The following is a 14,360-nucleotide window of genomic DNA, read 5'->3' as shown; positions in this document are numbered from 1 at the left end:
TTCATTCAAATGTGGAATCCAGACAATAGCTTTCTGGGCTCCACAAACAGAATTGTAACTGAAAAACATAACATCCTTCTGATTCAGGGCCAGCCTTGGGAAACCGAATGGTGCCAAGAAAGATGCATAATTAGCAAATGGCTTTCACTGCTTCCAGTGACATCAGCTTTTAAGGTCAGGTCTGAAGCTATGGATTATGATCTCCGAGGGTCTGCACCGTCAAAGGAAACACAATACCATTTGATGAAACTGAACCCAAGTTTCAGTCTGTGCAGTAGATGACAAACTAGGATAAATACCTCAGTTGATTCAGGAGCCCCCAATTGGGACAGGCAGCCATATGCTCGAAAGCAGTCCAGCCCATGGAATGCAAAGGGGAAGCCTCAAAAGTAAACAGGTTTTGAATACTTATATTTTAGAAGTCAAATACTATATACATACATACATACATATATATATATATATATATATTCAAGTGGTATTACACTAGTCCCTTACTATTCATAGTCTTAATAGAAAATACCAGGCCTATGAGTCCCAAGAACATTTGGGGAGGTCATTTTACTTTGTACAACCTGTACCACACTTTTATCTTTTGTGTTTGTTACATTTTGTAACTATAGAATTTCCAGGACTCATTCTGGATAGTCCCAAGAGACAGACATATAATTAACAGTGCTCTATATAAAACACAAGTTATATAGACCATCACACTTTAATTACTCTCAGAATCCAACCCTAATGTAATAGGCATCAGGTTTCTCCTGGAGCAAAGCACAGCAGTTCGTGCTATCTGAGTCTTAGAGATCGCTCTGATACTCTGGGACAGTCCTGTCACTGCACTAAGATGCTGTACTGAGATAAAGGAATCAGATGATGCAATTAGGAAGCAGGTTCTTCGGGTTACCCTGTAATCACTCAGCCACGTCACAGGCTGATTCCAGGCTGCTTTGCTTTCTGGCACCGTGGGCCTGGGATGCTGGAGGAGAATAGCCCTCACCAATCAGGGGCTTCCAGCTCATTGTCTGTATTGTAATTACCTCCTGGAATCGTAAGGCACAGAGAGGTCACATCCTGCCAATCCCACAATAAATTAAACCAAAAACACCCTCTAGAATCCCCCTTTAACCACAATGGAAGCGCTGAATCTCTACACACATGATCCTGATAAAAACTTTTGTAAATCAACTGACTGCAACGCTGTTTGACTGGAGGGAGATGGCTGTAAAGGACAAACTGCATACTGAATGTTGCACAGTGTGCTATCTGATGGGAGGGCTGCTTTCTCTCCTCCTTTCCTGCTGTGCTCACTATCACTAGGTGCTGCTCAGGCCTGAGGACCACAAGTAAAAAGGACATGGAGAAGGTTCAGAGAAGCACCACAAGTATCAAGGAAAGGTTGCAGAAAAGGCAATGGGACTGGAATTTTTCAATGGAGAAAAGACTTGAATTTTATAAGCACCCTGGGAGCAGGCAAGTAGCACAGTTAATATATTTTGCCACTGAAAAAGGAGCACAGAAAATAAACTTAAATTATAGCATGCACATTTAAGTTAGAAATACTTTTACCAAAAAATTAAAAAAAAAAAAAGAAAAAAAGAAATAAAGACTTTTACCAGACAATAAAGGTAATTTATTACCTTTAATCACTTGGAATGAGCTGCCAGAGGGGTTCTAAAGTTTTTATTTTTAATTATATTTTTAAATAAGGTACATTCCTATTTCTTGTCTTAATATACAATTCTTTTGGACAGTGAGGTCAGGTAGTAATTGTCCCTAAAAAATACCCTCTTTGATGGGCGGCACCAGTGGCTCAGTCGGTAAGGCACCGGCCCCATATATCGAGGGTGGCGGGTTCAAACCCGGCCCCGGCTGAACTGCAACCAAAAAATAGCTGGGCGTTGTGGCAGGCACCTGTAGTCCCAGCTACTCGGGAGGCTGAGGCAAGAGAATCGCTTAAGCCCAAGAGTTGGAGGTTGCTGTGAGCTGTGTGATCCCATAGCACTCTACCAAGGGCCATAAAGTAAGACTCTGTCTCTACAAAAAAAAGAAAAAAATACCCTCTTTGGGCTCTCTCAATATTAATATGTATCTGCCTTCTTTCTTTTATTTTTCTATCAAACATTATAAACTTTAGATCAGTGGGTTCAGGCTGTGTTGCCTAATGCGAAGCTGAAAGCAGCGTGGCTATTACCCAATGCCACACTAACCACGTTCACTTGAGAGGCCCTAGAACACAAGGTAGAGAGAGTCTGTGAAACCAGGGGGAGGCCAGACAAGGCCCTGGTGGAGAAAAACAGGATGGAGGAAGAAGGCAACTAGTTCAATTAGTGTTCCGTCACACAGCCTCCAACCTGAAAGAGAATGAACACAGGAAGTTCCAAGTGAACAAACAAGTGGAAGGTGCCTGGGAGATGCGGGTCGTGTGAACTCAGGACAACTGCAGAGCCTTCCTCAAGCTTGGCTGCAGGTGAGCTGAGAGGAGAACATGCTCTTCTTCCCAGTGTCCCGGCCACCCACTGAAGACCAGGTTGTTCACCGTGGCTCTCTTAACTCCCTTCCTCCATCTGTACAACAGGAAGATAGTCTCTGTGCCAAATCCCCGCAGACTACAAAAGCTACTGAGAAAACATGGCAAAGTTCCCTGACATTTCTGGAAAACAGACCCTGAGAGCCCAGAGCACCTGTAATTTTTTGAATTTTTTTTCAGGATGCGTTAGTTTTTATTCCTGTTTTTACAAAAATGTGTTCAAATTCCACAGAGCTGCCTCCCACAGAAGGAAAATACCTCACCAGTCAGGCTCTGAGCTCTGTCTGACAATGAGCCAGGCAAGGCAGCCCCATGCAGCCCCCCGGCCCAACTTCACAGCTCTGAGGGTCAAGGGGCCCTGAGCTGCTACACAGGGACATTTCAAGGCAGGCGGCTTCACACCAAAAGAAAACTTATAGAGGTCTTAGTTTTGTTGCTTTAACAATTTTTCTGGTGTTTGGTTTTGTTTCTTTTGAGTGTTTTATTTTTCCTCTACTAAAGAGCTAAAAGTTTACTTTTTTGAATGTTTTTGTTAATTGATACCTCCTCTAATCCATAAGATCTTCATTTCTAATAACTTTCTTTTCATGTTTAAATATAAAATACTGTTTTTATTTTATTGATTTATTTATTTGTTTGAGACAGAGTCTCCTTCTGTCACCCTGGGGTAGAAGGCTGTGCAGTCATAGCTCACAGCGATTTCAAACTCTTGGGCTCAAGTGATCTTGTCTCAGCTTCCCAGCAGCTGGGACTATGGGCTCCCACCACAACACTTGGCTACTTTTTCTATTTTTAATAGAGATGAGGTCTCACTCTTGCTCAGGCTGGTGTCAAACTCCTGAGCTCAAGCAATCCACCAGCTTTGGCCTCCCAGAGTGTCAGGATAACAGGCTTGAGCCATTGCACCTGGCCCAAAATACTGTTTTTAAAACTTGCTATCCAAACATCAACTCTTGTGAATATGAAACATTTGGTACACCAATCAAGTAAATCTCAAATCTCTCCCTGCATGCTTCAGGCATGCATAAAAGTCCCTCTATGTTAGTATTTTTAAAATAAAATGTAAACACACAATTATTTTTAAAGGTTTCAATTGTGCTTTTGTTTTCTCCCTTGTTTTTGTTCTTTGACTAAAAGAAATGATTCCCACCATCTCCTTTAAGTATTTTTCTCTTCTTCAAAGCACAGCACGTACCAGCGATGAATCTTTTATAAAGCATTCGATCCTTCTCAGACAATTTCTCTCACTGGAGATTAGCTGTTCAAAAAGATGCAGTGTTGCTTTTTCAAGGCTAGGAAGGTGCCGAAGCCAGAGGCAGACTATAGCTGACGTACGAAGAGAAATCTTCTTCCTTTCAGCAAGAAATAAAATGTTAAATAGAAATGGATTACTGAAAAAAGATTAAGAAAGTTCAAAATGCAATTACTAATCCAATTTGTGAAACTTCTCCTCAGTGTGGTCAAAGCAGCAGTTAATAGTTACAGTATCAGTGAATATTTACCAAGCGCTCATTTGCAAAATAATGTGAATATGCTTCCACTTCAACTCACGTTCAGAAAGCAGAGAAATGCCCAGAAAAAAAAGGTCTTCAAAAAGAATAAGCAAATATACAGTGATAGAAGAGAAAGAGAGTGATAAAAATTGAGATTAAAAAAAGCCTTGTGTTATCAGTCCCTAACTTTAAGAAATAGTTACATTTAAAATCATATCATCATGGATTAAAGTATGGAATCAAATCTAAGTTTGAGTCTTACAGCTACCACCTACCAATTGTGGGACCTCCAAAAGTTACTTAACCTCTAAATTCCAGTTTATGCATCCGTAAAATGGGCCTACCTCCTTCACAGAGCTGTTGTAAAGATAAAATGCAGTTAGCACACATACGATGATTATGACAGTGTTTATCACACAGTAAATATTCAATAACCATATTTATAAACTTGCTGCTTGCAAGTTAAATATTTTTATGAACAATTTCATATATGGTGGTTATGGCCTAGTTGATGCATAGTGGATTTTAAGTGGGAAACTCTGTACACAGAACCTTTTTGTGCAGGTACATTTCTATAGGAATAGTACCTTTGGAGGTCCTTCTCTGTCAGTGGATTGGGGCTCTTCTACCCCTCTCACTCTGAGCCCGTGCAGTGAGAGTCTCCCCAGGGCCTGCTGCTCTTTACCTATGCATCCCAGACAGCAGGGTGCTTCCAAGGCTCTGCCACAGATACTTACCGCTACTAATAAGGAAAACCAGAGCTGGGGCAAAGGCTCCTCAGCACCTAATAACCCCTTGTACGACTGTCCCTTCACAACAACTCTTGGGCCCAGCAGCAGGAAGGGACAAAGCAGGGGAGCCAGAGATGCAGCTGCCAATGCTTTGCTTTTTCTTCTTACTCAGATCAATTCCTGCAGATCTTGTCTTGGATTGACCCTAGCACAAGAGGAGTAGGGAGGTACCTGAGGAATGGGGGGCTGTGAAGGAGCAGGCAGCAAGGTGGGGAGCACAGCCTCCTGGTCTCACGTTTGCACCGTGAACTTTAAGTGTCTGGAACCTTCTAGCAGGGTCCTTTCCCCCATCTCCCCACCTCCCACACCTGGCAAAGAACTGCCACAGTGCCCACACCCCCTTAGTGCTGGATATAACACTTATTCAGATAAAAAGTGGAAAGGTTTGTGTAGAACTTACTAACTGCTCAGCTTGGAGTGTACGGATTTAGAATGTCCAAGGCACAACTAATCAGAGATAGCAATAGGTCCTTGAATATCCAAGTTGGAAGTTGTGGGACAGGTCTGGGCTGAAGGTATACATTTGGGGGTGTCGGCCAGCCGGGAAGGTGGCAAGAATGTATGAGAACTCCAGGGAAGGGTTCACTGAGTGAGGCAAGGAGAAAGCCCGAGCCATGGGGAGCACAGAGTGCAGGGGGGCAGCTGGAGGAGCTACAGACAGCAGGAGGCACACAGGAGACGTGAGAAGGAAGGGCCCAGCTGTGGCCAACACTGCAGAAAAGCTGAGGAGAGTGGACCACGCATGCTTCAGGGGCGATGGAAATGAAGGCAAAGTGAACGGAAACAAAGCCAGGGCTTCAGACGAGTCTTCAGAGGAACATCTGTGAAGGTTCTGATGCCCTGAGTGCTCCCCAAAGGTGGCATTTCAGCCCATGTGGCTGGCTGCCGGGGGCAGGATGCAGAGGAGTGGGAGAGGCTGTAGAACTGGAGCTGCTGTTTATTCATGGTGCACATGGAGGGATGCCAAGCATTTTACCTATATTTAAATACTAATGACAGCCCTATAAAACAGGCATCAGTCTTACCCCTTTTTGGTATAGATGAGGCAACCAAGGTGAGGCTGAAAAGGACCAGGACTCACAGCTAGTAGCTGAAGCAGGCAGTCTGACCCTGGAGGTTGGCCTCTCCAATTCTCCGGGCAGGAGAGTGCAGGAACACACACGTCTCAGAACAAGGGTGCAGTGAGATGGGCCTGGGCATGGCAGGGACAGCTACAGCTTCATGGGATGGCCAGATGCCTACACCTGTGCTCATGCCCTTCAGTGGAAATCTTCAAAGTCTAGACTGTCAGCTGATTTTAGCCACATTAACGAACCCCTGGAATGAGGTTCTGTCTAGTAAGTACGACCAAGGGGAAGCAGAACACCCCTTGGGAGGGGAGAGGGTGCTCTTAGCTTCCATCATGGAGAGCCGGCTGCTCAGTGGCTCATCCCTACTCACACAGCGCCATCTTCTGACCTGTTTCATTAAACCTTATCTTTGTTTAAGATCCACATAAAATAAACATGCACATTAACAGAAAAGCATTTCACTTCTGTGAAAGTTCCTCAGCCAGAACAGTATCCTAATGCCCTTAACAGCCATGATGCAGTGCATGCCATTTGCTCCATCAGGTCACAGTGGGGAGAGATGTGCTGTAGTGCTAGGTACAAAAAAATACCAACTGATGTAAACACAAACCTTGTCGTGCAAACAGGTCAGCTCCGACAAACATGGGAATTGGAAGGTGTGGCATGGTTACACAGTCACTTGTCAGAGTCACACTCAAGTCAGTAAGTACATGATGCTTTTGTTATAGTCTCAGGAACAGTTTGAAAAATACATCTTTAAAAATTAGAACCTTGCTTCACGGCACATTCTACTAATTGCCATAAATGATTAAATTTATGAATGCATGTTTAATATTTGAATCATCTATTATCAATTAAATCTATTTTTCTCTGAAACATCAGTGACTTAACTCTTCAGAGTCATTCTTGAATGAAGAAATCACTAAGGCGGTATGACCTTAATATGCTTGCATAGCACGGTTTGGTTGGGCCAATGCATTTCATGTGCACCAGGTTGGTTTTGAAACAAAAAAGGCAAATCACAAGAAAAATAAATGCAAATGGCCTAAAAAATACAGATCTTCAACCTTATTAGTAGTAAAGCAAGCAAACACGGCAGGGCCATATCTTTTTCCCCTCACATTGCAAATGCCGAGAAAAGTGGCAACACCCAATGCTGAATGGTGTTCTGGGGGCGGGGGGGGGGGCGGGGCGGGGCGGGGCAAGGAGTGGCTTCATAATTCTGAGAAAATGTAAAACACACATGTTCCTTGTCTTAATAATTACACTTCTGTGAATCTGTCTGGCAGAAATGGAAGCATGAATTTGAAGACATGTATTGCAGCAATATTCCAAAGCCAAAATGAGAAACAACTGCAGTGTACATCTGGGGGGACAGATGAACTAGGTGTGCTCCATTCATATCATAGGGTATGTTCCCAATTTTTAAAAAAGAGCTGGATCTATATCCTGTGAGGAATATCTAAAACATGTTGGTTAAAAAACACGTTCCAAGGTGATGTATGTGGTGTGCATCTTTTTATTTTCAAAGCTACTTTAAAAAGGGAGAGAATAGTTTTATATAGATTTCTATATGTTTGCAAAAATATAAGATGTGGTATGCAGAATTAATGAAGGTTGATAAGGGGAAGATAACGAACACTTCCTATACATACCCCTTTATGTTTGGCATAAAATGAATATAAGTTTTGTGAAAATTTTAAAGGGCCAGTAAAATAAAAAAAAATGTTTTTAGGGACACTGACAAATTTCATTCTGTTCAACATGTGTTAGTCATAGAAACTCTAAGGTTGTCCTTTCTCTGTATTATATTTGTTCCATCCATCTATCTGGAATTGATCAAAATGATGAATTCATTCAAGAAAAACAGAATAAGATAAAAACTTGGCTCTCCCAAATTCCCACCTAATAATCACAACAAGTTTTCTGTATTATAGATATGTTTTAGGAAATTGGTAGGGCACTCAGGGCTTATGTGTAATACATCATAACTTTCCCCTTTAAAATGAGAAATAGGCTCCCAGTCAGCGCTTTTAGATAGAACCTCTGATTTTTACTGACAATTTCTAACATAAAGCAATGAACAGGACCCTTTTCCCTGTTTTAATACTTCTTGCTATTAAGACTCTTTCAGATAGATGCCAGCTTGATATGCTAAAAATTTTCCACAAATACTCAATTTAGTGAGGCAATAATTTGTCCCCATCCCCTTCAAAAAAAGGTAGTAGTTAAGGAAATTGGTCTGGCTGCTTATTAAATAATTTTGGTTCCAAATGTTTTTTATAGCTACAATAAAAACCCAGAATGCAGAATTAAATTATTTGCAAGAAAAGTTCCTGATGAGGAAGATGCCGGTCTGAGAGGATGAGAGGAGGGTGGGGCTTCTGTCCATCTTTTCAAACCACAGAGAGCTCAAAGGCTGTTTGGACTACTGCAAAAACCAAAAAAAAAAAAAAAAAAAAAAAAACTGGGACCAATTATTTTGGAGAACTGCTTCTTAAATCCAAGGGACTAGAAAGAGTACTCCCTATTACACCCTAAAGGTATATTTACATGATAACCTGATCTAAGAAATATATCAAAATAGAGGAAATAGTACCATCCGTACCATTTCTTTGTGTAAAGAAGCCCATTTTTCAAAGCAAAGTACAAAAAACACCAGCAGAAGAAAGGTCCAAACCCAAACTAGAATTTCTAATTATTACAAATCACTATCAGAAGATTTTTATTTGAAAAGTAATCTTGTTCAATGACTAATTTTGTGATTGTATCTTATTAAGGTGAAAAAAAAAAAAGAGGGAATAGGAGGATGTTGGGAAGTCTCAATCAATGGATACACAGAAATGGGAACTTCAGTTACTACTCTTTGCTACCTTTCTGTCCTTTGTATAACCTTTTTTCACTTAAACATTCACCTGTATTATTTCACAACATTTATTTATTTATTTTTAATTTTGAGACAGAGTCTCAAGCTGTTGCCCTGGGTAGAGTCCTGTGGCGTCACAGATCACAGCAACCTCCAAGTCTTCGGGCTTAAGCGATTCTCTTGCCTCAGCCTCCCAAGTGGCTGGGATTACAGGCACCCGCCACAATGCCCAGCTATTTTTTGGCTGTAGTTGTCACTGTTGTTTGGTAGGCCTGGGCTGGATTCGAACCCACCAGTTCTGGTGTATGTGGCTGGCGCCTTAGCCATTTGAGCTACAGGCGCCGAACCTATTTCACAACATTTAAACGTTTGATTTTTCCCAACAAAGTACTAGCAAAAAGTATCCAGCAGCACATCAAAAATATAATTCACCATAATCAAGTTTCATCCCAAGGATGCAAAGATGTTTCAGCACATGCTAAGTTAATAAATGTGATTCATCTCATAAATAAAATTAAAAACAAAAACCATATGATTATCTCAATAGATGCAGAAAAGACGTCTGATGAAATCCGGTACTCTTTCATGATAAAAACTCTTGACAAATTAGGCATAGAGAGAACATATCTCAAAATTATAAAAGCCATATATAGAAGAAACCCACAGTCAACACTATTCTGAATGAGGCAAAGTTGAAAGCATTCCCCCTAAGAACTGGAACAAGACAAGGATGCCACTTTTACCACTTCTAGTAGAAGTTCAATATAACAGTGGAAATCCTAGCCAGAGCACTAAGGCAAGAGAAGGAACAAAAGGGCATTCAAATCAGAAAAGAGAGGCAAAACTATCCCTGTTTGCTGATGATACAACCTTATTATCTTGAAAACCCTAAAGCAGTAGTTCTCAACTTGTGGGTCACAACCCCTCTGTAACAATGAAAATACATCCTACATATCAGATATTTATATTACGATTCATAACAGCAGCAAATTTACAGTTATGAAGTAGCAACGAAAATAATTTTACAGTTGGGGGTCACCACAACATGAGGAAGGGTTGTGACATTAGGAGGCATTAGGAAGGTTGAGAACAACAGCCCTAAAGACTCCTTCAAAAGACCCCTAGAATAAATAAATTCAATAAAGTCTCAGATTACAAAATTAATATACATAAATAAGTAGCATTCCTATATATTAATAACAGCTAAGCTGAGAAACCAATCAAAAACTTGGTATCATTTTCAATAGCTGCAAAGAAAATAAGATACCTTGAAAATACAGTTAACCAAGGAAGTGAAAAATCTCTACAAGGAAAACTACAAAACACTGATGAAAGAAATCACTGATGACACAAACAGAAAAACATCCCATGCTTGGGGGGTGCCTGTGGCTCAAAGGAATAGGGCACTGGCCCCACATGCCAGAGGTGGCGGGTTCAAACCCAGCCCCAGCCAAAAACTGCAAAAAAAAAAAAAAAAAAAAAAAAGAAGCGAACATAAATAGCCAAAGCAATCCTAAACAAAAAGAACAAATCTGAAGGTATTATATTACCCAGCTTCAAATTATACTATAAAGCTATAGCAATCAAAACAGCATGCTACTGGTGTAAAAGTAGACATGCAGATGAATCAAACAGAATAGAAAACCCAGTAATGAAACCACCTACCTACAACCAACTGATCTTGAACAAAGCAGACAAAAACATACAGTTAGGAAAAGGAACTGTATTTGATAAGTCATGCCATGAAAACTGGATTGCCACACACAGAAGAATGAAACTGGATTCCTTTCATCATACACAAAAATTAAAATGAGATGGACTAAAGATTAAATGTAAAATCTGACACCATAAAAATTCTATAAGAAAACAGGAAAAACTCTTCTGGACATTAGCCTATGCAAAGAATTTATAACAAAGACCCCAAAAGCAAATACAATGAAAACATAAGACTAAGCCAAAAAATCTCTGCAAGGCAAAAGAAATAACAGAATAAATAGACAACTTACAGAATGGGAATAAATGTTCATAAACTATACATCAGCAAAGGATTAATATCCAGAATCTATAAGGAACGCAAACAAATCAGCAAGAAAAAAACAAATAACCCCATTAAAAAGTGGGCAAAAGACATGAATAGACATTTTTCAAAATTAGATATACAAATGGCCAAAAAAATATGAAAAAAACGTTCCACATCACTTATCACCAGAGAGATGCAAATTAAAATCACAATGAGATACGACCTTATCCATGTCAGAATGGCCATTATTAAAAAGTCAAAAACCAGCTCAGCGCCTGTAGCTCAAGCAGCTAGGGTGCCAGCCACATACACCAGAGTTGGTGGGTTGGAATCCAGCCTGGGCCTGCCAAACAATGACAACTATAACCAAAAAATAGACGGGCGTTGTGGTGGGCACCCGTAGTCCCAGCTACTTGGGAGGCTGAGGCAAGAGAATCGCTTGAGCCCAAGAGTTGGAGGTTGCTGTGAGCTATGACACCACGGCACTCTACCCAGGGTGATAGCTTGAGACTCTGTCTCAAAAATAAATAAATAAATGAATGAATGAATGAATAAAATAATAAAAAAATAGAAAGTCAAAAACCAACATATGTTGGTGTGGATACATTGAATAGGGAACATTTGTACACTATTGGTAGCAATGTAAGTTAATACCACTTCTATGGAAAACAGTGTGGAGATTCTTCCAATAACTAAAAGTAGACCTACCATTTGATCCAGAAAGTCTCCTGTTAAGTATCTACCCAAATGAAGTCATTGTATCAAAAAGACACATACACTCATGTGTTTTTTGAAGCACATTTCACAATTGGAAAAGATATGGAATCAATTTAAGTGCTCATCAACTGATAAGTGGATAAAGAAAATACACACATACACACACGTGTGCACGCACACACCATGGAGTACTACTCAGCTATAAAAAGAATGAAATAATGTCTTTCACAGCAACTTGGATAGAACTGGATGGCATAAGCCTAATAAGTAAACAAATATCACATGTACTGTTTCATCATACATGTGGAATAATAAGACATTGGAGACTCAGAATGGGGGAGTGTGGGAAGCAGATGAGGTACCAAAAATCACCTACAGGGTAGGTGATGGGTACACTAACAGCCCTGATTTCACCATTATACAATTCATACATGTATCAAAAAAACCCTCTTATCACCTAAATTTATTGAAATGAAAAAATAAAGCTGAATTTTTCTTATCTGAGTATTTTTTTTAACTGTTGGGGATTCATTGAGGATACAAAGAAACAGGTTTCAGTGATTGCATTTGTTAGGTAAAGTTCCTCTTATAATTGTGTCCTACCCCCAAAAGGTGTGTTACACACTGTGACCCCCACAAACCCTCCCTCCTTTTCTCTCTCTGCTCTCCCCTTCCCCCACCCCGCACCATGTACTAAATCATTAATTGTCCTCATATCAGAATTGAGTACATAGGATTCTTGCTTCTTAGATCTGAGTTTTTAAAAACACAAAATCAGAAGCCTGAATGCAGCTCAGCCTTTTCTTATAATTTAGTTTTTGAGTACCAGAGCCTCATTTCCAAATTTATACAGTGGGTATAGCAATATTGAAGGTATTTTAAATAATCCATGGCTCCTCATAGTAAATCCAATTAACATTGTTTTATGTAAGCTGATATGCAAGAGCACACCACGTGAGTAAAGTACTCAGCAAAATTTTCAAGGAGTACAAATTAGGTTCTTTTCATAGGATAACGAATTCATTTCCCATTAAGCATCCTTGGAAGCCATATTAACTCTTCTAGCAGTGGAAATTTAGCTTACGGCTGGCCTTAGTTTAGTGATCCTTCTGTTAGGAGGAAAAGATAGGAGCTTGAGAAAAACTAACACAAATAGTGTCAAAAATAATATAATTATTAAAGTCAATATAACAACAGCAACATGGTAAGCGTTGTGAGTATTTATTTTGGGTACCAGGCACCATGCTAAAAATATTATAGGTATTGAATCTATTAAAATCTTAGGATGTATACACAGCTAGTTTGCCCAGTCCAAGTTTATGTCTGGTATCCCACCATAATCATAAAAGGAATCCCCTCTAACTCTCAAAAGTGTTAGGGTCTAGATTATAAGTTATGTGGTCTCTCTGTTTAACACCTGGAACTACCCCATGAGGTTAGCTGGTTAGCTAACCATTCCTACTACTGTGAGCTATTTTCTACTCACTGAGCATTTCTCACACCAATGATGTGGGCTTTTTTTCCTCCACACCAACCAATTCACTAATTCCCTAGACACCAATCTTTCAATTTAATTCTGACATTAACTACCTGGAGTTAGCACAGACCCCAGAGGTTAAGGGCTCAGTCCCACTAGATTGCCCCACTTCAGCTGCTAGTCTTAAGTTTGGGCCCCTCATTCATTTAACAGTAAATGAGAGGTTTCTACCATACCCTCCTGAGTTTGATAATTTGCTAGAATGGCTCATAGAACTAGGCAAGACATATACTTACCATTACCAGTTTGTTCTAAAGAATACAAACAAATCAGGTACAGCCAAATGGAAGAGATGCACAGAGCCAGGTATCGGCAAAAGGGCTTAGGATTTCTCATGTGCTCTCCACGTATACCACCCTCCCAGCACCATGCTATGAACAACCCAGAAGCTCTTTGAACCCTGTAGTTTAGGAGTTTTCATGGAGGCTTCATCATGTAGTTAACAGTTGATTAAGTCATCGGCCACTATTAACTGGATCAAGCTTGGGGTGGGGGGTGCTGAAAGTTCTAATGCTGTATTCATACGGTTGGTTCCTCTGGCTAGCAGCCCCAACCTGAAGCTCTCTGGGGATCTGTGAGGGGTCACCTCATTAATCTAAACCCAAGTGAGGTGGAAAGAGACTTGTTAGAAATAATAAAAAATGCTCCTCAATCCTATCACTAGGGAAATTCCAAGGGTCTTAGAAGCTTAGATGAAGACCAAATACTGTATATATTTCTTATTGTAACACAATATTGCACTCCTACATTCATTCTTTCATTTGTTCATTGGCTTATTCATTTGGGTATGTAGAAAAAATTCTCCATTCAGTCTTCAAACTTCTCAATATTTTTTAAGCAATGAATTTGGGTGACCTCAGAGGACAAAGTCATGCTTAATTACTTCTACTCCAGTATACTTACAAAAGGACCTCAGCAGCCCTCCCAGGAAGGTTTTATGCAATCTGCAGCCTGCAGGTGGCTATGACGGCAACCCCAGAGACAGACATGAGAAGTGAGATTTGACGTTTAGGCCAAGAAATTAAAAAGATCCTTTAAGTTATCTAAACCACAGAGAGGGGCAAGCATCTGCTGTTTAAAAGAAGACAGGCAGCCCATTTCTAAAAGTACATAACTGCATTTGGAAGCCAACACCAAAGACACCCAGCCAATTATAAAACAGATGAAATTGCACTGGTGCACTGTGGTAAGCAAATAGTTGGAAAGCTAAACACAGGGCAGGGCACATTGGTCAAAGAAAGTATGTGGTTTCTAAATGACCACGCAGCACATTTGGGGAACTGTTCAAGGGGCTGGGGGAAGGGGACATTGGGCGTGGGGCAGTAATTTGCACTGA

At 40.4% G+C, this 14,360-nt stretch overlaps 1 protein-coding gene across 5 annotated transcripts in view; it reads right to left on the bottom strand.

The window, feature by feature from the left end:
- Positions 1-14,360, bottom strand: part of FANCC (FA complementation group C) — a 275,826-nt gene that overhangs the window by 53,531 nt on the left and 207,935 nt on the right. For all 5 annotated transcript variants that reach the window (XM_053577238.1, XM_053577221.1, XM_053577226.1 and 2 more), the window contains one exon: positions 3,726-3,882. In XM_053577238.1, the coding sequence (XP_053433213.1) occupies positions 3,726-3,882 (157 nt within the window). The remainder of the gene's footprint in view (positions 1-3,725; positions 3,883-14,360) is intronic.

This window comes from Nycticebus coucang, chromosome 2 (genome assembly GCF_027406575.1).
Source record: "Nycticebus coucang isolate mNycCou1 chromosome 2, mNycCou1.pri, whole genome shotgun sequence".
Classification (NCBI taxonomy): domain Eukaryota; kingdom Metazoa; phylum Chordata; class Mammalia; order Primates; family Lorisidae; genus Nycticebus; species Nycticebus coucang.
Note: the sequence above shows the minus strand (reverse complement) of the source record. Positions and strands in the feature narration are given on the sequence as shown.